Below are 24,765 nucleotides of genomic sequence, written 5' to 3'. Positions count from 1 at the left end.
TCACACTTCTCTGAAATCTCAGCCCCACTCACCTCACAGAGTGTTTGTTGTGGGGGAGGAAGGGAAAGGAGAATTTTAGCTGCTTTGAGACTCCTTCGGGTAGTGATAAAGCGGGATATCAAATCCAAACTCCTCCTCCTCCTCCTCCTCCTCCTCCTCCTCCTCCTCCTCTTCTTCTTCTTCTTCTTCTTCTTCTTCTTCTTCTTCTTTCTAATATGTAGCTGCTGCTTATCATTCGTCAATTGTTTTCTGTACTTTACATCACCTTGAATACCAAGCAGCTTTCTTTAATGGAGATATTAGATTAGGCCCCTTTTTGAAGCAGAAATCTCATGTACCATAGCATAATGTTCATGGGGGATCAATAGTTTCTGCATTCCCTACATCAAAATATCATATACACAGAAAGCTTAATAGATTTTAAATATGTATATTATTTACTTTTGTTAATGTTTAATTGTTTTGAAATTATTATCTGTGTTTTTAGCAGTTCTCCCCCCACCCCCTGGTAAACTGCCTTGATGCCTATCAGGGGGAAAAGCAGGATATACTGTAATAATGTGCAAGGGGTAGAGCTTTGCCTTCCCCAAGTAGTAATGGATTCTCACATGCAGAGACATTTTGATGTAGGTATTTTGACAGGATAGTTGATGCCTTAAATTTAAGTAGTCCTAGATGCCTTAAATTTAAGGCCACTAAGGCTGCAGTAAGCCCTATTGAATTCAGTTGGACTTCTTCACTTATGTGAAATAGGGCTGTGTTTTAAAAAATTAATAATCTTTAACAAATCTTGAGAGATACATTGTGACTCTTAACTACGAAATTGGATACCACCTATTGCAACTCATTTGTATTGTTCTCCAAGAACAAAGTAGCAGATGTTAGTATTTACATATTAGAATGGTAAGGTTTCTACAACATCCTGGTGATAACTTTGCTAATGTTAGTTGTTAGAAATAAACATGTTTCACCTTTTCATTTCTCTCTCTCTCTCCATGGTAACTCAGATTTAAATAATAATAATTCACTTGAATAACATGTAATTTGTCTTGCTAGATGATACTGAACTTAGAGCTTCAGTTTCAAAGGAAAGGTTAAGTTACCATGGATATCTTTTCTCTTTGAACTAGGTTGTTGAGATCTCATCTTGGGAACAAAGGTTGTGGAAATAGGCATGGAAAAAAAACTCCTATGGCAGCTAATCTTTTTTACTTCATGCTGTTTGTAAAAATACCGCCTTACCAGAATGCAGAGATACAAATGGCTAGGCCGCTAAGAACAGTTATTGAAAAATTGAGGCTGCAATCCTGTACACAGGTATGGGCAGCCTTTTTGAAGTTGAGGACCACAATCACTCAGCAGAAGTGGCCTAGGTGATCTATAACAATGGCTGGCAACACTCCCTTTCCCCCTCTCTTTCTGCCAATTTCCCCCCCATTCACGTTGTCTTTTACACACATGCACATATTCTTTCACACCACTCATCCAGTTGCACAAATGTCAGTAGCATGCGTAAGTCTTGCTGAGTGCGTTTCCAACATGCTCCACTGGTTGTTCTTCACTAATTCAGTCAGCACACTTCCATGCATCTCATCGGTTATTTTGTAACTCTGCTGTCCCTGACCCCTCTATTCATTCACTTGCTTTCATTTTGCACCTGTTGCCCTTGTCTCCGTACATATCAGTGCTTAATTTTCCCGATTACTCTTCCAACACCCAATTCAGCCACTGATCTCTTTAACTCTTATCACCTCCAACGCCATTTTTCAGTCCAAGAAGTAGCAGCAGACTTATTTTGTCCAATTAAAATTGTCTCTATTTCTTGATAAGATACCTGCCAGCTGCAATCTAACCACCACCACCGGGAAATACTGAAAAAAAGAACAACAGGGAAATGTGTGAGTCCAAACAACAGAGAACGATGCCTAGAGTGTAATTGCAAGGAATGCTCTGGACCTCTACCCAGCAAGCTCTGTGACTAGGTCTCTCTGAGCTCACACATGCAATGGCTAGTCTCTGTTGATTTACTTTTTCTTTGCATTAGTGGCAGCTGCAGCTGCATCACAGTTACCAGCTATGCAATCAAGTGCCTGAACTAATGTGAGATTCCTGGGGGCATAGGAAGCTGCATAGTATGAAACTGAGGGCTGTGGGTTTCACACCCCTGCTATGCACACTGTCTGGGAATAAATCACCTAGAATTTAATAGGGACTGTTTCTGAATAGGTAAGTATAGGATGGCACTGTAAAATAGTGTTTTCACATTGGTAGTACTGGATGAAATAGAGCTTTCGCACTGATATTTCTCTCCTTAATTAATAAGAAAAATTAGTGCCTAACATTTAATTACTTATTATTAGCATTTCCAATCTTCCAGTCCAGAAGAATATTAATAGTCCATTTTGCCCTTTCCCCTCTGCCTTTCTTATTCAGTCTAATTTTTTATTGTCTACCTGAGTTTTTTCTTAGCTCGTTATTCAGTTGGAACAGGCATAGTTGTGTGTGTTACATGATATGTAGATTAATTTCCATTGTAGAATTCTTAAATTATTTATACTGTTAGGGAATAATGTGCATTTCCATTGTTTATGGCAGTGGTGCTTCTCATTAAGATGCTTCATCTTTCTTTTAATTAAATCTCCAGATACTTTAATGTGACCTATGCTTTCATGATATGTGCACATAAACATTCAGTTGCTTCTGTTGATGACTGGATTTGTCTATTACCGATTAAGAATGATTTGACTTTCTATCATAAGATTTGGTTTTTTAATGGATAATATAAATAGAATTGTGGTCATTTTGCCGTCTGTAAAGGAAACAAATTGCAGTAGAGTGAAAGAAGCAGGCTGCAATAATTTTGTCATCTAAGAAAGTAGTGAATAAATCTCTCAGCTGATTTTCTTTCATTGGTACAAACAAAAAATAGGATAAAAATTATAATCTCCTGTGGGACTTTATCCAAAATGTTTGAATGCTACAATGGGTTGCTGATGTACAATAGTGTATCTGCTATGAGATCTGCTATAGTGTAACCTTTGAGACAAATTGAAAATATTCTGCCAAAAAAATGTACAAAGCATTAGATAAAATTTAATTTTTTTCAGTCCTACGCAATACAAAATTTCATCCTTTCATATAAGAATATGCAATTTTTTATTTATTGTAAGAATTTCACAGAAATGGATAAAAATACAATAATAAATACTTAACACATTTAATTATCTGTTCTGGCACGTTTCCTGATATTGATGTCCAGCTTACACTTTGGTAGTTACCCTGGGTCTTCTTTTTTCCCCTTTTTTGATGATGGGGACAATATTTGCCCGTCTCCAGTCTACAGGGACCTCCTCTGTTCTCTGTTCAAGAATTCTCAAAGATTATATAGAGGCTTTGAGATTACATATGCAAGCTCCATTAGTATGCTAGGTGTTCCCTTACCACCTCTTTTCCTATCTTGGGCTGCATCTCCCTCCTTGCATGGTTTATTTTGATATCACCAGGATTCTGTATGTTCTATACTGTTCTGCAATAGATGTGAGCCATCTGGGATCAATATTCCAGATAGTAGTTTGAAATAGTGCAATCATATTCAATATTTTGGTCACTCTGCCTTTATTGGAACTGTCCTGTGCTACTGAATGCTGCATACAGACATATTTTATGCTTTGAATCATTTAGCTGTATATTTATTTTGAAAAACAGACAATATATTTTCCTTGGTACAGTGAATGGATTCATTCTGTAAACTGAAACTGAATAGATCTGTGTGTAACAGGGGGGGGGGATCAGCTATCACAAGCTCCCTGTAAAATGTTTCTTTGGCTATAATTTCAAACTATAATTTCAAACTATTACAATATCCCCCATTGTGTTTCTTGCATGTACCACCTCATTTATATGTTCTTTGTGTGTTCTGCTCCATTGTCAATGAAAATGATGAGATGAGATTGCTCTGTGGTCTTTCAGCAGGACTCAAATCAGTACTTCTTTTGGACACACAGTTGTAGTCAGAAGATCTTTAGTGTATTTGAATGTTGGTCATCATTTTGTTTATATCATTACAGTAATAAATACTGTAGATTCCATAGTTACTTATTATTATTTTTAATTCATTCATTTTTACTTTTTAAAGAAAGTAGTTTAAGTAAAAATATCTCTCATCAAAATGAGACGATACCCAGATTTCTAAGCTGAGAGTTGTATTCAATGTTCCATCAATTGAACATCTCCCCCTATGACCCCCCATACCTGCTCTGGGGGTTCCCCCCAATCCTCCAGAGCAGATTTGGGAATGGGACAGGGTGAAGAGAAGGAGGATATTTTGTTGCACTACCACTAATCCTTGGATTGCACAAATATTCCATTGAATACTGCCCTGTATACATTCTAATAGTGTTGTAATGCTTATTTTTAATACAGCACTATAAACCAACTTGTACTATTTATTCATTTATTATATTTATGTCCTACTTTTCAGGGGGGATGGAATCCCCTAAAGCTGCTCGCAGCAGTTAAGATTTAATACACAGAACTGATGCAGACTTGCACATAAATAAAATTAGGATACTGATCCTGCCGTTAGGTTTACAAACAAGTAATGACATACAAGGAAAGGTGAGTAAAGAGAAACTGTAAAGGAGTGAGATCAGTTTGACAGTGCTGTAAGAAAAAGTGAGCTGATTCACTCCTAAAATATATATCCTGTTCTTTGCATGCCAATAAGCATTGTGAACATTAAATCAGATATTTGCGTTGGACCAAACTAGTCTTGCCTTCCTGGTTTTTCTGCTAGGCTGGAGGTAAGATTGGCCCTTCATAGGGCTTTCTTCCCTCATTTTTATGGTCACAGAGCAATGTAGTTGGAACAGTATCCAACCTGATGATAACAGAATAATTGATGTTCATTCTGTAGCCAATAGCTGGATGCAAGCTAGTCCTGTAAAGCTTAATACGCATTTTAAAAGGATTAGGAAAAAATAAGAAATTTAAGTAAGGTTTAGAGAAATTTAAGAAGCAGTATCAATGGTTGTTAAACATTGCAGCTGAAACTGAACCTCAGTGCACAGAAATTGATTTTAGGGTTCTATGATAGATGTCTTGTGAACATCCTAAGAGGCATCTGTTCCTGAAATCTGCACATTTTTATTCAGCAAAAAACAGGAAAATGGTGGTTCCCGCTGTTGTCTTAATATTTCTACTCAATGCCACCAAGAGCATCTTACAAAAATGGAAATAGCAATATGGTAAATAACAATTAAAATGTGAAAACAACAGAGTAAAACAAATAACAGTTTGAAGCAGCAAGCATTAACATCATTAGCAAACTATTGTTACAAAGGCTGCTTGCCACACACACCCCATCTCTGCCGAGTGGTGCACAAGATTCCAGAGGGTTCCAGGTGTTCACTCACTGTTGTGTTTCCGTTGAGAATCAAGACATGGTGGAGGCAGTAGTGTCTTTAAGAAATATGGCTTAATAACACGTATTTACACCTTAGTATAAATGAAGGGGGTGCAGATCCTACAGCACTGTCATTTCAAGAGCAGCTTGCTCTTCATAGAAGAAGAAGAAGAGGAGGAGTTTGGACTTGATATCCCGCCTTTCACTCCCCTTAAGGAGTCTCAAAGCGGCTATCATTCTCCATTCCCTTCCTCCCCAACAACAAAACTCTGTGAGGTGAGTGAGGCTGAGAGACTTCAGAGAAGTGTGACTAGCCCAAGGTCACCCAGCAGCTGCATGTGGAGGAGCGGGGAAGCAAACCCGGTTCAGCAGATTACAAGTCCACCACTCTTAACTACTACACCACACTGGCTCCCTTCGTAGCATAGGCTGCTTCATAGCAGCCCAGCATTGCAGATACAGCCATTCTAAGCACCATCCCTTTGTTCCTGCTTCCCAGCCAGCTCTAATGGCTGCTGCCCTTCAGCCACCACATGGCGTTCTTCCTGCTTCCTTGTTCCCAGAGAAACCTCGCTCCAAGCAACTCCTCCCCATCCATCTGCCACACCAGGCCTAGTTTTTTAAAAGGCACAAATTTTCATTTGAGCACAGTTTCTCCACATTTTCAATCCTCAACCTTTCTGTGCCCATGGTAACCATGGCAACTCTGCACAGACCCAGGACTATCTCTATGATGGGTCATCAATACCTTTTGTAATTTTAATGATCTCTATCCCAAATGTAGCTTGGAATGTGTTTTCCCACTGGCTTGAAATCCTCCCTTCAATACTCCAAATATTTATTAGTTTCTGATATTCACTAACAGACTCTGGTACTCCAGCTATAACACTATTTGTAAAGTATGGTTACCCTGCTTGTCAGCTGAAAAAGGCTCCCAGAGCAGCTTACAGTGATCAATAAGCAGACTATCTTTGCCCTCAGGCTTCCAGTCCAAAAGACACAACACAAAAGGAAGAGAGGGTTAAAGCAAATTCAGGTGCTTTTCTCTAGTTCTTTTGGCAGGGAGGGAGTAAGCAAGCCCTCTGCAGCTGTTCCTTCTTTGGCTGGCAGATGGGGCCACTTGGTTTCCTCCTTGCCATAGGAGGAACAACTTTCCAGTGTCCCTTAAACCATGGCAAAGGCTAGAATGATGTGCCCTTCAGCCCTGCAATTACAGAGCAACTGTTCGAATAAAAATATTCTCCATTTCTGCCTAAAAGACAGTAAGAAGGAAATCAGGTGCATGTCCACAAGATTGACTACCTTGATTGATCACTATGTTTTCTTTTATATCTAATGTTGGATTTGCTCTTTGCTTTTGCCTTTTCTTACTTTTCTATTTCTGCCTTCTGCTTCAGCCATTAAATACCAGCTGAAAACTTTTCTATTCTGCCAGGCCTATGTAGCTAAATAAGAATACATCTTTCCACAATGGTTAATGGATGTCTGGTTTCAGTCTTTTTATATGGTTTTAATTTTATGGTTTTATGTACTTTTGTTGCAAATGGCTTTGATATATTTTATGAAATGGCGGTATATATTTTTATAAAATAAAATATTTACAGAGTTCCGAAAACGCATTGCTTTGCAATTGTGGGTATTTATCTCCATAAATTGATTAAAAATTTGACCAATTTCTTCTAAATTGTACAGAATCTTAAAATGATAGTCACAGAAGAGCATAGAGCTGAAGTTCTCCCAAACAGCCATCAAAAGTTACTTGTGTTAAAGAAAGCAATGATTTTTCTATATCAACATTTTACATGGCACAATTTAAACTTTAAAAATTAAATTGTTCCACTTAAGTTATATACAGTACCACAGTGGAGAATGAGCTATTTTTTAAACATAAGGTTTATAGGCTATATGAGTTGAAAAAAGAAGAAGAAGAAGAAGAGTTTGGATTTGATATCCCGCCTTTCACTCCCTTTAAGGAGTCTCAAAGCGGCTAACATTCTCCTTTCCCTTCCTCCCCCACAACAAACACTCTGTGAGGTGAGAGGGGCTGAGAGACTTCAAAGAAGTGTGACTGGCCCAAGGTCACCCAGCAGCTGCATGTGGAGGAGCGGAGACGCGAACCCGGTTCCCCAGATTGCGAGACTACCGCTCTTAACCACTACACCAAGTCATTCAAAAATTATTTTTGCGCCTGTTAACCGATAATTTCTTCTACAATGGCATCATTTCTCAGTTCTGCTCACAGCAGCTGCCCAAAAAGAACTGATCTCAGATTGTAGTAGAAGGGGGACAAGAAATACAGTGGTTTATGATTGCTTGTGATAATAATGAGAACTTTGGTAGAAATATTTTGATGGGAAAACGGCACAGCCAGAAGTATGAATGTTGAGGCCAAATTAATCAAAAGTTGCAAGGACCTTTTTGATTCCAAATATTAGATCTCAGAGTAAGGAAAATAATCCAGTGACTTGGGAGCAGAGCCAAGCACAAGTTAGGAAATGCTACTTTTTTGGGCACCAGCATTTGGTGCCTCATAGGACATAGCTGCACTTGACCAATAAGATGCTGGCTAGCTGACAATGACTGTAGATCAGTGAAAGAAGGATTTCTTCTTTCTTGTTTCACATCTTCCCTCCAGGGAGAACAGTAAGAACTGCAATTGAGACTGCAGCATGTAGCTTTATGTCATTAGCATTGTGCAGTCTGTCTATTTTCCTTTGTATCTTTCTGCTGGTGAAGGCATGGGAATGCTAATGAGGTTGAGGTATGACAGTAAGGTTTGTTCTCTCACTCTCATCCCCTGCCTCTGAGCTGTTATAAAAACAGGGGGGAGGGAGGGGGGAAAAGGGCTGGAGGCAGGGGGTCCAGATGGCATCTGTCAGCGGGTGGAATTGATCCTGTGGTCCAACAGTTTTGAACACACATTATATTAGGTTGGGTTGTTAATAGTCAAGTACATCTCAGCATTCTGTGCCTGGATTTTGTGAGGTTGTTGCTTATAATTATTGGTGTTTAAATCTTGAATGGATGTTTTAATGTAATTTCAAACTATCCTAAATAAGTCAGAGGGCAAACAAAAATTTACTAGTATAAGCAATGTAAGCAAACCATTCTAACCTCATAAATAAAGCTCTTTAAAATGCCTGATAGCCAGTTCTGATGCCACCTTTGTGATGTCAGAGCTGTGGCCAGCTATCCTATGGCACGAGAAGGAATTGTATCAGGCACTCTTCCAGAGTGATGCAGGAAATTGCTGCAGCTTCCATACTGTTTAAATGACATAATGAGGCATCTCCCCCCCCCCAGTTGTATGCACTTCCCCCTTTTTAAGTGGAAATTGATGTTGCCTCATTCTTATCTGAGGAAACCTAGTTATTCACCGAGCTCTGTTTCTTTTCAAAATGAAGAGTAAAGGGAGTGTCCTAGAATTTTAATGAAGAAAATTGTTCATGTCAAATCCCATCAAGATTTTAAGTGATCTAAAATACATTTAAACAAACTTTGAAAGGAGGGTGCCTTTTAGAAAGGAATGCTACAATAAATTGGCATAGTAATATGATGTTCTTATGTTTGCTTGATCACTTTGTAAAGTGAAACATTGATATAGAATAAGGTATGGATAACTTTCCAGCAAAAAGGAAATCCTGCTATAAGACATGGGTAAGTAACCTGTGGCCTTCCAGGTGCTGTTGGACTGAAGATGTTGGTGGAAGTGAAAGTGATTGACCAGGAAGATATACTATGATTGTGGTGGATGGCTCAATGAAATATTTGAGCCAATGTTTAGCAGCTAATGAAGGAAGGTGTATGCTGAGGATTATTAGAGAAGGAAGTGAAAATAGGATGGAGGATATGCTACCCGCCAGTGTTGTTGGATCACAACTCCCATAATCCCTGACCAATGGTCATGCTGGTTGGAACTGATGAGAATGGGGGTCCAATATCTGGAATATCAGAGTTTTCTGAAATACTGTGTGCAGTTCTGGTCACCATGCCTCACCATGGAAAAGATGCAGAAAGGTGCAACATAAGACGCCACCTTGTATTGCATCAGCTTCTTATGGCAGCCTCTCCTGCTCCTTGTCCATTCTCCTGTAGCCACTATGAGCCATTGCTGCCACAGTGGCCATGGAGAAGCAATGGGCTGCTCCCTCGTAGCCACAACCGCTGCAGCTTCCACCGTGTGACAGCACTGGCAGGGGAAATAGTCTGGGATCAAATCAGAAGCTGGGATAGCTTTTGTAATTCCAGGACTGTTCCTGGAAAATCAGAAAACTTAGAAGGTATTGTGTTTGGACACCAGGTAATAGAGGGGAATCTCTGGGTCCTAAAAAGCTGGCATTTCCTTCTTTGATTTCAGTGTACTTCTATTTCTGCTTCTGTTTCCATTCTAGCAAGCATAATGCACAATCAAAATGTTTTTGGGTGAATTACATAATGTCACATCTGATTTTAACTTCATAATTTATTGTGGTGTGGGATCATTGAGCTATGGTAACTTCCAATGCCGTCAGTAAGAGCTGTTTTAAAAAATGTCAGACATTTTAGACTTAAAAACTTAAGTGTAGGTGGCCTCTTAAAGACTTGCCAATGGAAGCCAATGGATTGAAATTAGCTGTTTTGGCAATGCAAGGAAATTCTCCATCTCTACTTTTTCCAGCTATAATTTGTCTGATTTAACTGAAAATAGGCCTTACTGGCTAGAGCTCTAAGCAGGAGCACTTCAGACTGAAATAGTCACTTGTTTTTTTCATATTTTAGTTTCTTGCTTTCCAAACAGTTTTTCATTTACCAAATGAGAGACACATGCTGAAAATTTAGCCTTGGATAACTAAAGGAACATACTGTACTGGATTATGAAGTATGCTACTAATACATTTTCAAAAGGAAATGCATGCTCAGATTACTTTTGAGACTCAATGTATAAAGGACAGGGAAGAAAATTGCTTTTTCAGCAAGAGAAACAATCCTTAAATTTATAGCTTTATGTTCGATTGCCAGGGCCCGAGGCAATCCCAAACTATGTATCCCTTTTACAGTGTAGAAATAATTCCATGACTGCTATCTTGGAGTAATCTCTAGTGGATTACATTCTGTTAACTTTTCATTATGTAATGTTAGAGCCAAAATAATTAATATTAAATGGGGGAGGGGGAATTGCTTTATCTATTCCAAGTCCTTTGATGTCCTCTTAAGGCTGGTTAACTGGTAAAATGTTCTCAGTTTACAGACAAGGTAATACACTTGTAAGATAGACTTTATCCTAACAAGTATAAAAATTACTCAAGTAATTTGCTCTTATTAAGCTGGTATTGAAATTCTTTGTTGCTTCAAAGGTGCTAAAAAAAATAAAAATCCAAGCAGATATTTGAGGAGTTTTCATCTTAGGTTTCATGAGCTTCCCCAGACATGAAAGGCCCTTGAGATTTGTAAAAACATTTAATTAGATTTTTTAAAAAATCCCTTTATGATGAGATCCTTTCAAAATACGTCTTCACTTTAAACTTCTGATATAATCTTAACTTAATAAGACTGTCCTTACGTACAGCTCTGTTCCTGACTCCAAACAACTCTGAAATGATATAAGAGCACATTTTAATGCAGTAAATATTACATTGCTGGGTTTTGTTTTGTTTTGTTTTGTAGTCTAATAAAACAAGCTGCTGACAGGAGTACATTTTACAGAAGTCTCATTGCACCTTGCAGGGGGGTTTTTTGTAGCCAGCTTTTGGAGGGATACTCTATTCAGAGAGTAAACTCTTCAGACATAGATGGTGGGTAACACTTAGGTCTGCCTTCTAATAGTGCTATTCAACCTTAGATCCCCAGATGCCGTTGGATTACAACACTCCTTATCCCCAGCTAACTTGGCCAATGGTCAGAGATGATGGGACATGTAGCCCAGCATATGGGGACCCAAGCTTGAGGAGTGCTGTTCTTATAAAGCTATGTTTTTAAGTCCTGACATAAGCAAAGCATATGTGGAATTCAGCACAATGAAATTTTTTTAGTTTTACACCTTTGCATCTTGTAAATTTGATTATTTGTTGAGAGTATTTAAATGGTCATCATGCCAGGAATCCGTGCGCTCTATCATGAACAGAGAAGAAAGAGCCTCTTTCTTTTTTTGTATGGAACATACTCTGGATGTGTGCGCGCGCGTGTGCACGCACTTTGGATATATAAGAATTAGATCTTTAGGTTTATGCTCTTCTTGGAATCACCATCCTTCATGTACAGCAGATTTGTCTCACTTTGTATTTATTTTATTAAATTTTGTCCCACTCTTCTAGTGCTCATGTGCCAACCACTCAGAGCAACTTACCAATAAATCAACCTCACAATACAATAAAAATCTTAATATATAAAGAAAACTTATCTGCTGGCTTTGTATTTGCCATTGTGTTTCCCATATATATATATATATATATATATATATATATATATATATATATATATATATATATATATAATGCAGCAATAAAATACCTAAAATATACAGCATTTGGTTGTGCATTCCATTTATTGTGGAACTGAAGGAAGGAGATATCTGGAGAATGGTGAAAAGGAGTTCACATGCTCCAATACTAATTCTTCCTTTTCCCTGGTGTATTCCCAAGTTGCGAGGGGCCACTTACCTTTGCAGTCTAAAGGATCATTTGTGCCTGGCATGCTTTTCTGTGTCTGTGTCTGTCTTTGTCTGTGTCTGTCTTTGTCAGTTTTTCACATCCAGTATTGGAACTGCAGGCAGATAAGAGGCTGAAACGCCACAGTAAAGATATAAAACATAAAATAATAGTGTCCCTGTGAACTTTAGTTTGCAAAATTAGGTTTATTTCTCTTTGTACTATTTATTTTCCGAGATTTTGAAAAGCCTGTGAGGGGCTTTCACGCCCTGTATGGTTTTTTTTTCTGTATGTCTAATAATTATCCGTTATTCCCTTCTTTTTAGAATACTGTATACTTGTACTGTTTTGCTGTCTTTATTTTGGTATGCCTTGATGTGTTTCACATGACAGGTGATATTTACATGTTTAAAAAATAAAATAAATAAATTTAAGGAGCTTACCGTATTTTTTGCACCATAACACTCACTTTTTTCCTCCTAAAAAGTAAGGGGAAATGTCTGTGCGTGTTATGGAGGGAATGCCTACGGGTGGCATGCCTATGGATTTTCCTCCTCTAAAAACTACGTGCGTGTTATGGTCGGGTGCGTGTTATAGAGCGAAAAATACATAAATAATAGTATATCAATCAAATATATATTCTTATTCATGTCCTGGAAATAAACCCTCAGGAAGAAGCTGTGGAAGTATCTGTAGTTCAACCTTCCATTGCCCTCTTTAACAAAATGATTCTTCTCATTCAGAGTACTTGATGTTTAAAAATCCTGCTCCTTATCACTGGTGCTCATTTTGATTTTACTTCCCTTATCTCTTTGCTTTTTTCAGTACTGCGTGATGACTTCAGGCAAAACCCTTCTGATGTCATGGTAGCAGTAGGTGAACCAGCTGTGATGGAATGCCAACCTCCAAGAGGCCATCCTGAGCCTACGATTTCATGGAAGAAAGATGGGTCCCCCCTGGATGACAAAGATGAAAGAATTACAGTAAGTTTGTAAAAGAACAAAAGCTGAAAATAGAATCTCACACTTGCCTGTGCACATTATAATGGGGCAAGTGGAGCATGCATACAAATAATAAGGGTATCTGCAGTTAGGCACCTGATGTTGCAGGAACTCTGATTTTGGGGGTTTCCCCTGTTCCTGCAAGTATATCTAGAGAAAATAAGTACACACATAGTTGTCACATCCAGACTATAGAGTGAACTGCAATGCAGTGTAAGCTCTTCTTGGACAAAACAGAAGGAGGTAATTTTTGCCAATTTCCCCTCCTGCATCTCCCAGCACCATCAGAGCAGTTTTCAGGGGATGCAGAGTACTGTGGGGGAAGGAGAAGTCAGAAAAATAATCTCTTCCTCCAGTGCCACATGAGTTGAACTCCACTCACTGGAAGTCTAGATCCCACATGCAATTTGTTAATTCTTTACAGGGATGTTTCTTTTTCCTTTAAATCTTTGCAGCCAGTTATGGACAGGCTCAACTATTATGGTCCTGTGGTTAATTGTTTCCATTCACAGTGATACATAGGATAACTGCAGCAATTCTGTTGCAGGAAAAAAAACAACTAAGCATGCAGGGTTTTGACCTCGCTGTAGAGTTTTGAACTAAAAAAAAAAAGATGCTCTCCTGAACTTGATTTTGCAGTGTTACAATGAAACAAACCCTTTTGCCTTTTTAAAAGTTTTGCCAACTGATGGATAAGTGATAAGAAAAGTTAGCAAAAAAAGTAACGAGAAGCAGGACCATTAAATTTACTAGAGTGGGCTATATCATTTTAGACTGAAGGTGTACAAATATAATTTTTTAATGCTTTCAACCTTAAAAAAAAAGCGTCTGCTAAGAAACACCCAGTTCATCATGAGGGATGTGTATCATGTTCTTGCTGTGCAAGAGGAAGTGTATTGTGCAAGGGAGAACTTTAAAAAGTATGTCCCTTCTCTTGTACATATTCTAAAGTAGCACTATCTGTTCTGCCATTTCAGAACTCTACAACTTAAATCCCACTCCATTCTGCTGTAAGCAGAGCCAATTTAACAGTTTGCTGGAAGCAGCCATGATGAACAAAGGATGATAAATTAATTAATAGATTTGACTGGAACAGATCTTCCACTAGTCGTTTAATGCAAGACTGTTCATTAAAAGAGAAAATCAGGTGCTCCTATAAATTGGGTGCATGAAAAGATATTTGCATTATAATTCTGCTCTTCAGTAAGAATTAAATACAAGGAGACATATGGCATGTTTGCTTTCTTACATCTTTGGGAGCTAGGCACAGGGTACTTGTCATATATAACTCAAGTGCTCATGGTATGATGGCTGATTTTCATGCGATTCTCATGAACCTTCCATGTATATGACTTCTGTTTTGGAAAACTGACATTTATATTGGGACACATGTCTGAGATAATTTGCATGCTGTATCTAAACATTTACTTATTTATAAAAATATGTACCGCTATATTATAAAAAAATCAAAGTGGTTTACAATAGTATCAATATATAATAACACACTGAAATTTTAAATCAAAGACTGTCAACTAACTATTAGGAGCTTGGAGATTATGTTAGTAAGAGGCCTTTTCTTAAGTACAGTGGTACCTTGGGTTACAGATGCTTCAGGTTACAGACTCCGCTAACCCAGAAATAGTACCTCGGGTTAAGAACTTTGCTTCAGGATGAGAACAGAAATCGCGTGGCGGCGGTGCAGCGGCAGCAGGAGGCCCCATTAGCTAAAGTGGTGCTTCAGGTTAAGAACAGTTTCAGGTTAAGAATGGACCTCCAGAACAAATTAAGTGCTTAACCCGAGGTACCACTGTAATCAATGCTTATCTCTATAATTTACTAAAGATGCCAGAGTTATCATCTGGAGGCAGCCGCCATTGGTTTCCCACAACAATTTCATCTAGCGTCTAGCCAAAACCTCTGTCTTTCCAATAGAGTGGTCCTCCAGATATCTCTAGAGATAGCTCAGTCAGTAGAGCATGAGACTTTTAAAATTAAGGTAGTGGGTTTGAGACCCACGTTAGTGAAAATATTTCTGCATTGCAGGGGGTTGAAATAGATTGTCCTTGCGGTCCCTTCCAAATCTACAATTCTGTGATTCCTTCAATCCCAACCAGCCTGGCCCAATGATTAGGCATGATGAGAAGGCCACAGGCTCCCTACCCCTACTAGAGTTTGTATTCAGAGATGAGTGTTACACTAGTTCCCTTCATTCCACCAGGTGTCCATTATATCCTCAATATGTTGTTCTCCTTTAAAGCTAAGCATTTCAGCTCACTGAAGCATTTTGCAAGCATTTTGACTTGAAGACTTCTAGCATTACCATGTAAACATTTGAAACATATAACCACCCTCTTTCCAAATGTGTCTGGCATGTGCTTACCCTATGGTGTGTACAATAAAGCTGAGTTTAACTGCCAGTTCAGTCAGCTTCTGTCTGTGGAATGGGGTGGGGATATTTTGTCCTTCTCCTTAGGCAGCAAAATGTCTTACTAGTCCTTTGTGAGTTAACTTCCCAACAAAAGCAGGATGGTTTTATTAATGTACTGGAATGGTGACACAATTTTGTTTCAACAAGGAGCTGTTAAGAATAGGCAAACCTGAGCTAGAATCAGACATTACTTTATTAGGAAGTAAGCACTATTAGAATTTATCTGAGATTAGAATTTATCTAAATAAAGCAGTGTTAGTATGGAAACCTTACAATTTCAAAAGGCTAAGGGGATAATCATCTATGTGATGGGCTGATGATCTAAAACTCACAGCAGGACTTTTGTGGAAGCAAGAAGCAAACAGCAGATAATGATGGAGAGAACTTGAAGAGACATATCCAAAGATGGATATGAGATACTGCAAAAGAAGATCAAGCCCTAAACATAGTGGGACTTACTTATGAGAAAACATGCCTAAGATTTGGGTGGGTGCTAATAAATATAGAAATTTTAAGCAGCTTCAACATTTTCCTTCAATTATTTACTAAATTGGGAACTTTCTTGTTATAAAGCTTAAGTACTGCAGTGCTCACATGTTAATATAGTCTCCTATTTTATCAACTAAGGATGTGAAAACTGAGGAGTCAGAATCAGTATTAGAAAGAACCATATCCTATTTTGCAGTATGTTCCATGAACATCTACATTCTTTTAAAAACACATTTAATTGAGATGTTAATTAACTGCACCATTTAAGTGTAGCGGATGATGTGCATAAATGTATAATAAGCAAAATACTTTACACATACATTAAAAGCATCAAGATACAAAGAGATGACTTTCAGTTGGCTTCAAGAATGAAGGGTTTGGCCTAGGAAGCTGAGTTAAATACTGTGAATCCAATTTCGCCCCTTTTGCAATAACACTTGTTTTTCATTTCTTCACTTCTTTGCCATTTATATATCATGCTCATTTTAAAAAGAAAACCTTGATAAGTAATTTATTTTTTTTTCATTGTGATTCTTGGCTTTAAAAGCATGGAACTGTTCATCTCAGTTGCATGTATAGCTCAGATTTTGAATGGTTCAGATAAGTTGTAGCTCCATTTCTATTTTGCTTGATCCCCTAAATAGCACATCAGGAATTTGAAATGTTTTGTATGTATTGCCAAATTAAGTTTATGGACACAATTTTCTTTGGGAAAACAATATTGAAAATGAGCTGGAAAATTACTGTACAATTGCACCGTGGAAAGAATGACATTCAAAGTTTTTGTTCAATCAGCAATTATTTGTTTCCGTATTGGTAGCAGTAGTAAATTACTCCAAGACACAATTCAATCTTCCTGTAGAGTTTTTAAAGTTCTATTTTTCTTCATTTCAAAGTGAAATATCTTAAGTAGTTAGATGACAAAGGGTAAAAGAAATTGAAAAAGTCATTATGTATATCAGCCAAAAAGGATCTATGTGTAATAGATGAAAGAAGAAACTAGCACCAAATTAATCTCCATCCCAAGGAGGCTACTTTCTCTTCAAAAGATGAATTGCTGTGATAGAGGAAGGGTCAAACAGGAGATTAAAAACTATGAGTTTGGCTTTGTCTGGATGCAATAGGTTTAACCCCTCAGTGTTTCTTTTAGGTACATTTTAACAAAATTCTCAGCATATTATATTGTGTACTCTCTCTTTTTCTTTCGTAAACATTGTCATCTTTGGGTTTTTAACTGTATTGAGTTCAGACATACCGGGCCCCGTATGGATATCTTAGTCTTTTTGTCCAGGTCGTTCAGGAAAAAAGTTACTATAATTATACTATACAATAGTTAAATCTTTGAGTGGGTGGAAATAAATTTGTCTACAGTATGTTAAAGGAGATTGCTTTAACTCAGCTAGCTAAGAGCCTACAGCTTTTTTGTAAATCATGTGGCAAAACTGAAATAATTTATTTTGGATTAGGCTCAACACCCTTTGGCGAACAAAATGCTCACGTCTCCCCTAGTTAGCTAGCAGTGCAAAGTTCCCAAGAGTCACTTTATACCTTATGAGAGATGGTAACATCAAATTATTTACATCCACATAGAAAGCAGCACCCACCTGGTGACAAGAGAGTTATCAATGCATAGGAGGAGCTGTAGCCTAAGATAGGAAAAGAGGGAACACCTAGCTACTTTAAATGAATTCAAATCTCCAGGGCCTGATGAGCTCCACTCAAGTGTATTAAAGGAGCTTGTAGATGTAATCTCAGAGCCTCTGTCTATAATCTTGGACCATTCTTGGAGAACAGGGGTGGTCCCTGTGGACTGGAGGCGGGCAAATGTTGCCCCCATCTTCAAAAGGGGGGGGGGAGAGAAGAGGCAGGTAACTGCTGACAAGTGAGCTTGACATTGACAGCAGGAAAGGTCCTAGAACACATAATTCAAGTGTCGAACTAAGAGATGTTCATCAGTGGGGAAGTGGTAGACGCTCCTTTTTAAGCAGAGATTTGATGGCCATCTTTTATGTATTATCTATTTAAGATTCCTGCATTGCAGGAGGTTGGACAAGCTGAGCCTGGGGGTCCTTTCCACTCCTTCATAATTCAATCATAATTATTATTATTTTGTCCATGAGCATGGCACCACAAAAAGGGCAGGTCCTTTTCCAATGAGTTTACCTTGTCCTTGATAACATTGACTGGGAGAGCATCTTCATTCATGAGTGATGCTTGAATTCCACAGGCAAAGGAAAAATTTGTGCATCTTCTCTTTCAGGAGAACATTTGCATTTTGTCACATCAAAGATGCTCCCAGTTTCCTTTTCATGTGCTTCCCATCTCCTTATAACTCTGTTCTCTCTGCTTTTACAGTATTTATTGATATCATTAGATGATCTTTTCCACTGCCACATTGGAACTTTGAGGGCAAACCTATCATGGTGTCTCCTTTTGCCATAGTTGTTCATTGTCACAGAGGAACTGAGGGGATCTAGACAAATTCATTGTAAGGAGTCTTTTATAGATATTAGAATTGGCATCCACAGATATATGAACAACTACAAGTTTTAACAACTCTTTATTAGGTATTTACAGATATTAGGTATGTACTATTTCCAAATAGATCCAGTTTCTAACTGTCATGGCATGTTTGATACACACGAACAGATACATATTTCTGTGAGATTGGGATTTTTGAAGTGTTTACAGCCAAATGTGGTAACATATCACATTTAAATGCAGGCAGATCTCACATAGTTGTGTTTTAAAAGGTGGGGGTTCTGTGTGCTCATCCTTTCTTTGGTGCAGCAATTTTTAAAAAATGGATTAATATTTAGTAGTGTTCCAGACTTTTCCACCACATTATTTCTTATATAGGACCCTGACAGACCTGTTTGCTATTGTGCTTCGTATCCAGCTATTTTTCTCATCCCTATTCTATGAAATAAATTGTAAAATATTGGACACAAGTAATGTTTCCTTTTCATGGATCCGTAGTAACTGTTAACCTATTGCCTTATTTGGAACACATCTGTTATGAATATTCATGAAACAAAATTTACAAATATTCATTGTATCTGTAATATCACAGCCTATGGGAGCTGAAAATCACATTATATGTATGAGTGAGTTGGCCAACTAAAAATGATATTCAGCTGGAACACCATTGCAGTATGAATATTTAGATAAACTATAATTTTTTCAGACTTTTAAAATAATTGAAGTTTGAGAAAGTCAACAACAAAAGTTATCCTGTACTATGCTTAAACGCATGCAACCAAATATTTATTTTGTCCAGTTATATGATGTAACATGATTTGTCATTGAAATTGGAATTAATCTGCTAAGTTGGGGAAACTACATTTATTAATGTTCTGTACAAATTTCTGTTGTCTTTTGTCCTAAATGGAACAAATATGGAGCAGATATGTATTACTTAAAACGACTGTTTTGAAACTGCCATCAGACTGGAAACTGAAAATATTTGGGCATTCTTGCTAGATTTTTGAATTTCAAGGACTACTTACAGTAGTAAAATGAGAGAGACTACAAACTGTACCTTTTAAATAAATTAGAAGAAATCTGGTACTTCTTTTGAGCTTTAGCTACTTGTGCTGTCTAGAATTTTCAAAACTGAATTGCTAAAAGAAAGAAAATGATTTTGGTTGTTAGAAATGGGTTGAGGAATGGCTATTAATTTTTCATTTCATTCATACCCCACCATTTAGGCTCTGAGCACCTTTCAAAGATCAGTACTGAGACACACAGAATCTAAATACATGACATATGAGGAAAGGGAAGTGGGAGGGAAGAGGGAAAAGCAAGTTCAAACACAAGTTACAGTTCTTACATTGCAGTTACATAGTTCTATCAATGTAGATTCTGGCTATGTAGAACAGGAGAAACTCCACCACTGCCAGTGACATCCTTGCGCTTGACAAAGAGCAGCCTCTCCCGGGAAGCCCTCTTCCCCCACCCTAGGTTATATCCCAGAGCAGAGCTGGTGCCCAGGCCAGCAGAATAGGGTAGCATCTGCCATGCAGTTCTTCCCTCAAAGAGCTAGAAAACCTTAATGGAAGGATGAAAGTTGCAGCCCCCATTTTTTTCTCCATTAGAGGTTGCTTAAACTGAATGGCTTTGCAGCCTCAGGCAATCTATTTCAGTAGTTACCTTGTGGGCTTTTGGGGAGTAGAAGTTTCCTTCCAGAGTTGGGGCTATATATAGCCAGTGGCAAAATATTTAAAGCTGTGCCCCTTTTAAAGACACAGGATTAAGTCACGGCACAAGCACCACATTTTAAATATTAAGATTAACATCTGCATTTATGTGAAGAGTGATTACGGTAATAGGCAGCATTCTCATAAAACGTTGTAGGATGACCTGTGACTGTTGCCTGTTTACAAAATTAATCTGACGGAGCCCCCAACCCACTAAGACTAGCTTATCTTTTGCCAAAAATTCTGCCCCAGTCCTCTTGAATTTCGGCCACTCTTCAAAGCTAAGGTGGTCTATCCTAAACACACTTTCTAGGGAATAAACTTCATTGAACATATTGGGACTTACGTCCTGAGTAAATCTGCGTATGATTGTGCTGTTCATCTCCGATGAGGGTCTGATCTTGGCTGATAGGAAGGACCACATTCTTTTATTTATAATCTGTTTGAGATACTAACATTTATATTCTAAGAGGCTTAGACCAGGCTTCCTCAGCCTCAGCCCTCCAGATGTTTTGAGACTACAATTCCCATCATCCCTGACCACTGGGCCTGCTAGCTAGGGATCATGGGAGTTGTAGGCCAAAAACATCTGGAGGGCCGAGGTTGAGGAAGCCTGGCTTAGACTATTAAAGTCATATTACTGATTATCTTTGTTGCTGTGGCTTTTAACTGATTTTAGCATTGTGTAATGTATGTGTTTAAATTGTTTAATTTTTTATTGTGATTTTAAATCGTTCAAGGCTTCCCTGGGTAGTGGATGGGCACCAGAATGATGGGGGTAGAAAATATTCTACCTATCTAGATATATTTGTAGCTAAGCTGCGTCTTTTTGCATCTGTAAACTACAAGGGACATAATAAAACTGTTTTAAAAATACCACTCTTGATCTGTATGATGACTTTTCATTCATTGCATTCTCTCAAAGCAGGGAGGGGAGTTGCACAATATTTTAGGGGGAAAGAGGTTCTCTTGCGTGGAGCTTGGAAACAGATGTGAATGATTAGTGTATCCTTGTTTAGATTTCTTTGATACATTTTATTTTCTTTCAGTCTAGTCATTTCACATTTTGCTTATTTCGCATTCCACTATGGATAGCTTTGCATTTCTGAAGTTCCTATACAACTTCTGGTCCTATGAAAAGTGTAATTCAAAGCACAGAACTTCAAAAATAATATTTGTTTCAGGTCTTTGGTTTCCTCCACTGAACAGAGTTGCAATTACCTCTTCTCAGGATTGTGCCAAGTACAGATAGCAAGCATGTGCAAAAGCACCGAACCGACATACAAGATGTTGGACTTCTTCCAAAACTGCTTTGCAGCACTAGGCAAAAAACTAGATACTTTCTGTCACAATTTATACGGTTTCAGGGTTTGGGTAACCAAGCTGAAGTGGTTTTATTTGCAACTGGAAGCTATTTTCAGGGAGGTAATGAAAGACAGAAAGGCATAACAAAATGTCATCTGGTTGTACAGCAGAGGCTGTATGAGACATTTAACATTAGTGGGATGGCTTCAGAATGCTTTGAGTGAAGAATGCAGATTAATGAACAGAATTAATTCACTATATATAGCCTTGCTCATTGCCCTAAATCTTAATTTTGGTTCAATTCACATTTAAAACTGACACTATTTCATCACATAATATCTTAATTACTGCTAAATTATTAATATTGATCCATACAATAGCTAGGTGTAATTGGAAATATTTACTGTTCAAAATTCTTAACATGAAAACTGTAGCTGCAGGCTTGTTTAGTAATTCCAATTTTCAAGAATATATAAGTTTCAGTAAAGGGTTAGCTTCCTTGCATAAAAACTGAATCCATTTTTTTAGAACCAAATGTTTTAAGCTAATGAACTGTTTGAAATAAAGAGGGGTTTGTTTTGCTTAAATTCTTTGTGCGTCACAAGATTTTGCAAGAACAATTTATTCCATATGCTTCTGAGTTACAGTCTGTCTATATAATACAAGTGCATCTTCTCATTGGGATAACAAGTGAAGTTCTGTAGGAAATATTTGCTTGTTTTTCAAGCACAGTATCCCAATGCATCAAGATATGTTACTTATTATGTTGTCTTGGCCATTCAGAAATTGCCGTGTGATGTTGCACATTAAAAAAAAGATGATGATCATGCTGGAAGCTCCTTTTCCATTATTGGAAATTGGCTTGGATGACAGACATATATGTAACAGATTCTTCTGCACAGATATCTGTACATGGGGAAAATACCTGCTGGCCGATAAGCCCTATATCATCCCTCAAATGGGGAAATTATCCTATGAGACATCTTTTTTAAAATTAATGCAACTAGATAGGAAATAGATACTTCTGTGATTATACAAGAGGGATTTTAGTATACCCCGCCCACAGTTAAGCCTTTTAAAATCCCCTGCTTTCATTGTGTTAAGCTGGGGCAACCAACCTTTTTGGACCAGAAGGTACATTTTGAATGTTGAGAAAGTTCAGTGAGTGTTGAGTGCTGCATCTCCTGTTAAACAAATCAAAGGGCAGGAAGAAACAACATCTCCCCAGAAACCCCAATGTGGTGGTGGTGGCGTTATTTATATACCACCCTTCTTTCCAGGTGTCATATACTGCCATGTAGGACATAGGGGATGTAGTATGTCGTCACATGTAGAATGCAAGAAGACGTTTGTCAAGGCGTTTTTCATTTGGCAGAAACATCCTTAGGGTTGTCTAGCAGGAAATCAGGCTTAAGAGGAAGAGAAGCTAATTAGCTTCTGCTTTGAAGTTGCAGTGACAGGAAACAGCAATTAGGATCAGGAAAATGCTACATGGCACCCTGGTCACTTCTCAGAGGTATACGATAAGTTCATATAAGAACAAACTGAATAGCTGGTTACCTTTAGCTACAGTAATGCAGTATTTTATGAACAGTGATATTTGTAATTCAGATAGATTGGTTTAGCTTCTTAGCGTGAATTTGTGGCTCATGACTATCTTTTTTTGTCCAGAAAATTTACTATATTTTTAATAATGTCATTTTAAGCTAAATATGATCTTTGTATGTGCCTGAAGCTGTTAATTATTATCCATCTGTTAGAATGTTTGACCTTGGAAAAGTGTGGATAACTTGATAGTGGTGATACTTGTGAGGGTGGGGGGAAATTCTGTGAAACTGAGACATGAAATCATCTGACTTTTTCCAGGGCAGAAAAATTAAGGAATAATGGGAAATGAGTTCAATTCAAGTTCACTTTTTATTTCTGATTTCAGCTATTGATTATACGGAGGAAAAACATAAAGCAGTGAATCAAGAATAATTGTGCATTATGGTCTGAATTTTATAATCCTATGCATTGTCATCTTATATATTTCTCATTTTCTGTAATGGTAGCTATATTCAGACACAGAGGGAAGATTGCTAATACAGAGACTTCACATCTCTTCTGTTTCATAGAACTATGAGCATGTCGCTCCTTAGCTTAAACCCAGCTACTGTTTCAAAGACTAATTTATATGCATTCTGTTATTGCTCAATGAACCAAATAGCAAAAATATAACACCTTCCATATGAAGCTTCTGTAAGTCAGGATATGAATGTTCTTAACAGCTTAAAGTATCTCAAAGAGGGACATTAGGGTTTTGCACATTCCATTTCCCTAAGTGGTAGAAAATTCCAGAAGCTTAACAGGGTCAGTTTCCTTGAGAATACATTAATTGCAGGCTTGTAACACATTTCCTTGCTTCAAAATTATAAATTGAGGCGTAGATAAGGAGATAGTCCCACAGAGAACCAATGCTTCTCTTAATAATTTGTTGGAAGCCGCAACTCAGTCCGATGGGCGGAATATAATAATAATAATAATAATAATAATAATAATAATAATAATAATAATAATAATAATAATAATAATAAAATAATAATAATAATAATAATAATAATAATAATAATAATAATAATAATTGATGATGATGATGATGATGTTGATTCAGTCTTATCTTTATCTGATGCATAACAATGGCCCCTGATTTAGGTGTATGAAGACCCTGAATCTATTTAATTTGCTTTTACGTCTTTGTATTGTTTAATTGATTTTAGGCTGCTGTTTTGTTTTAATGGACATTGTTGTTATATTGTACATAGTGTACACCACTTAATATTTAAAGTATGAAGCAGTTCAGAAATGCTTTAAAATAAAAAGTCAACTTGGATTTAGCTCAGCTGGGGAGTAAATCAGACTGGGGAGAAGCCAAGCCACTGTGATCTCCTCTATTGGAGGCTGCAGGTTTGTACAGTCCTGGTAAGCTATAGTTTGCTTACTTTGATGTGTGAATGAGGTCACTGTTACTTGAAGATGGACAACAATTAAGGTGTTCATCTGTGTAAGTGATCAGTAATATATTTAGTGTGAATATAAACACACATAAAAGCAGATCTGCCCCAAATACTCTATTTCAATTTGGGTTTCAGGGTATGGGCATGTGCACAAATATTTTCTGCAAAATTAAAAAAAAAAAATGTGATGATGGTGAATAACTTTTTCAGTGACCTTGTATTCCATTATGGCTCCAAAGCAGCATTTTTTCTCTGCATGTGTCTGGATTAGATATAATGATGAGGATTTCAACCAAGATTTCAACACAGTGAACTGGGTG

The 24,765-nt window shown here is 37.6% G+C and overlaps 2 protein-coding genes across 7 annotated transcripts in view; one reads left to right on the top strand and one right to left on the bottom strand.

Moving 5' to 3' along the window:
- Positions 1-24,765, bottom strand: part of LOC308590040 (uncharacterized protein) — a gene marked incomplete at its 5' end in the record, with an annotated part of 378,432 nt that overhangs the window by 222,790 nt on the left and 130,877 nt on the right. The window contains 3 exons of one of the 3 annotated variants that reach the window (XM_081199732.1): positions 12,881-12,983; positions 19,487-19,568; positions 22,568-22,633. The exons of 1 other annotated variant lie outside the window; for it this stretch is intronic. In XM_081199732.1, the coding sequence (XP_081055858.1) occupies positions 19,533-19,568; positions 22,568-22,633 (102 nt within the window). In that variant the 3' untranslated portion in view covers positions 12,881-12,983; positions 19,487-19,532. Of the gene's footprint in view, positions 1-12,880; positions 12,984-19,486; positions 19,569-22,567; positions 22,634-24,765 lie in introns of those variants that run through there. One more of the 3 variants, XR_014009616.1, reaches the window with a different exon arrangement.
- The window catches only part of ROBO1 (roundabout guidance receptor 1), a 587,586-nt gene that overhangs the window by 467,485 nt on the left and 95,336 nt on the right, over positions 1-24,765 (top strand). For all 4 annotated transcript variants that reach the window (XM_081199572.1, XM_081199571.1, XM_081199573.1 and 1 more), the window contains one exon: positions 12,853-13,010. In XM_081199572.1, the coding sequence (XP_081055698.1) occupies positions 12,853-13,010 (158 nt within the window). The remainder of the gene's footprint in view (positions 1-12,852; positions 13,011-24,765) is intronic.

Source organism: Podarcis bocagei (assembly GCF_964188305.1).
Source record: "Podarcis bocagei genome assembly, chromosome: 6".
NCBI classification, from domain to species: domain Eukaryota; kingdom Metazoa; phylum Chordata; class Lepidosauria; order Squamata; family Lacertidae; genus Podarcis; species Podarcis bocagei.
The sequence above is the reverse complement of the archived record's forward strand: the minus strand, read 5'-3'. Positions and strand labels throughout refer to the sequence as shown.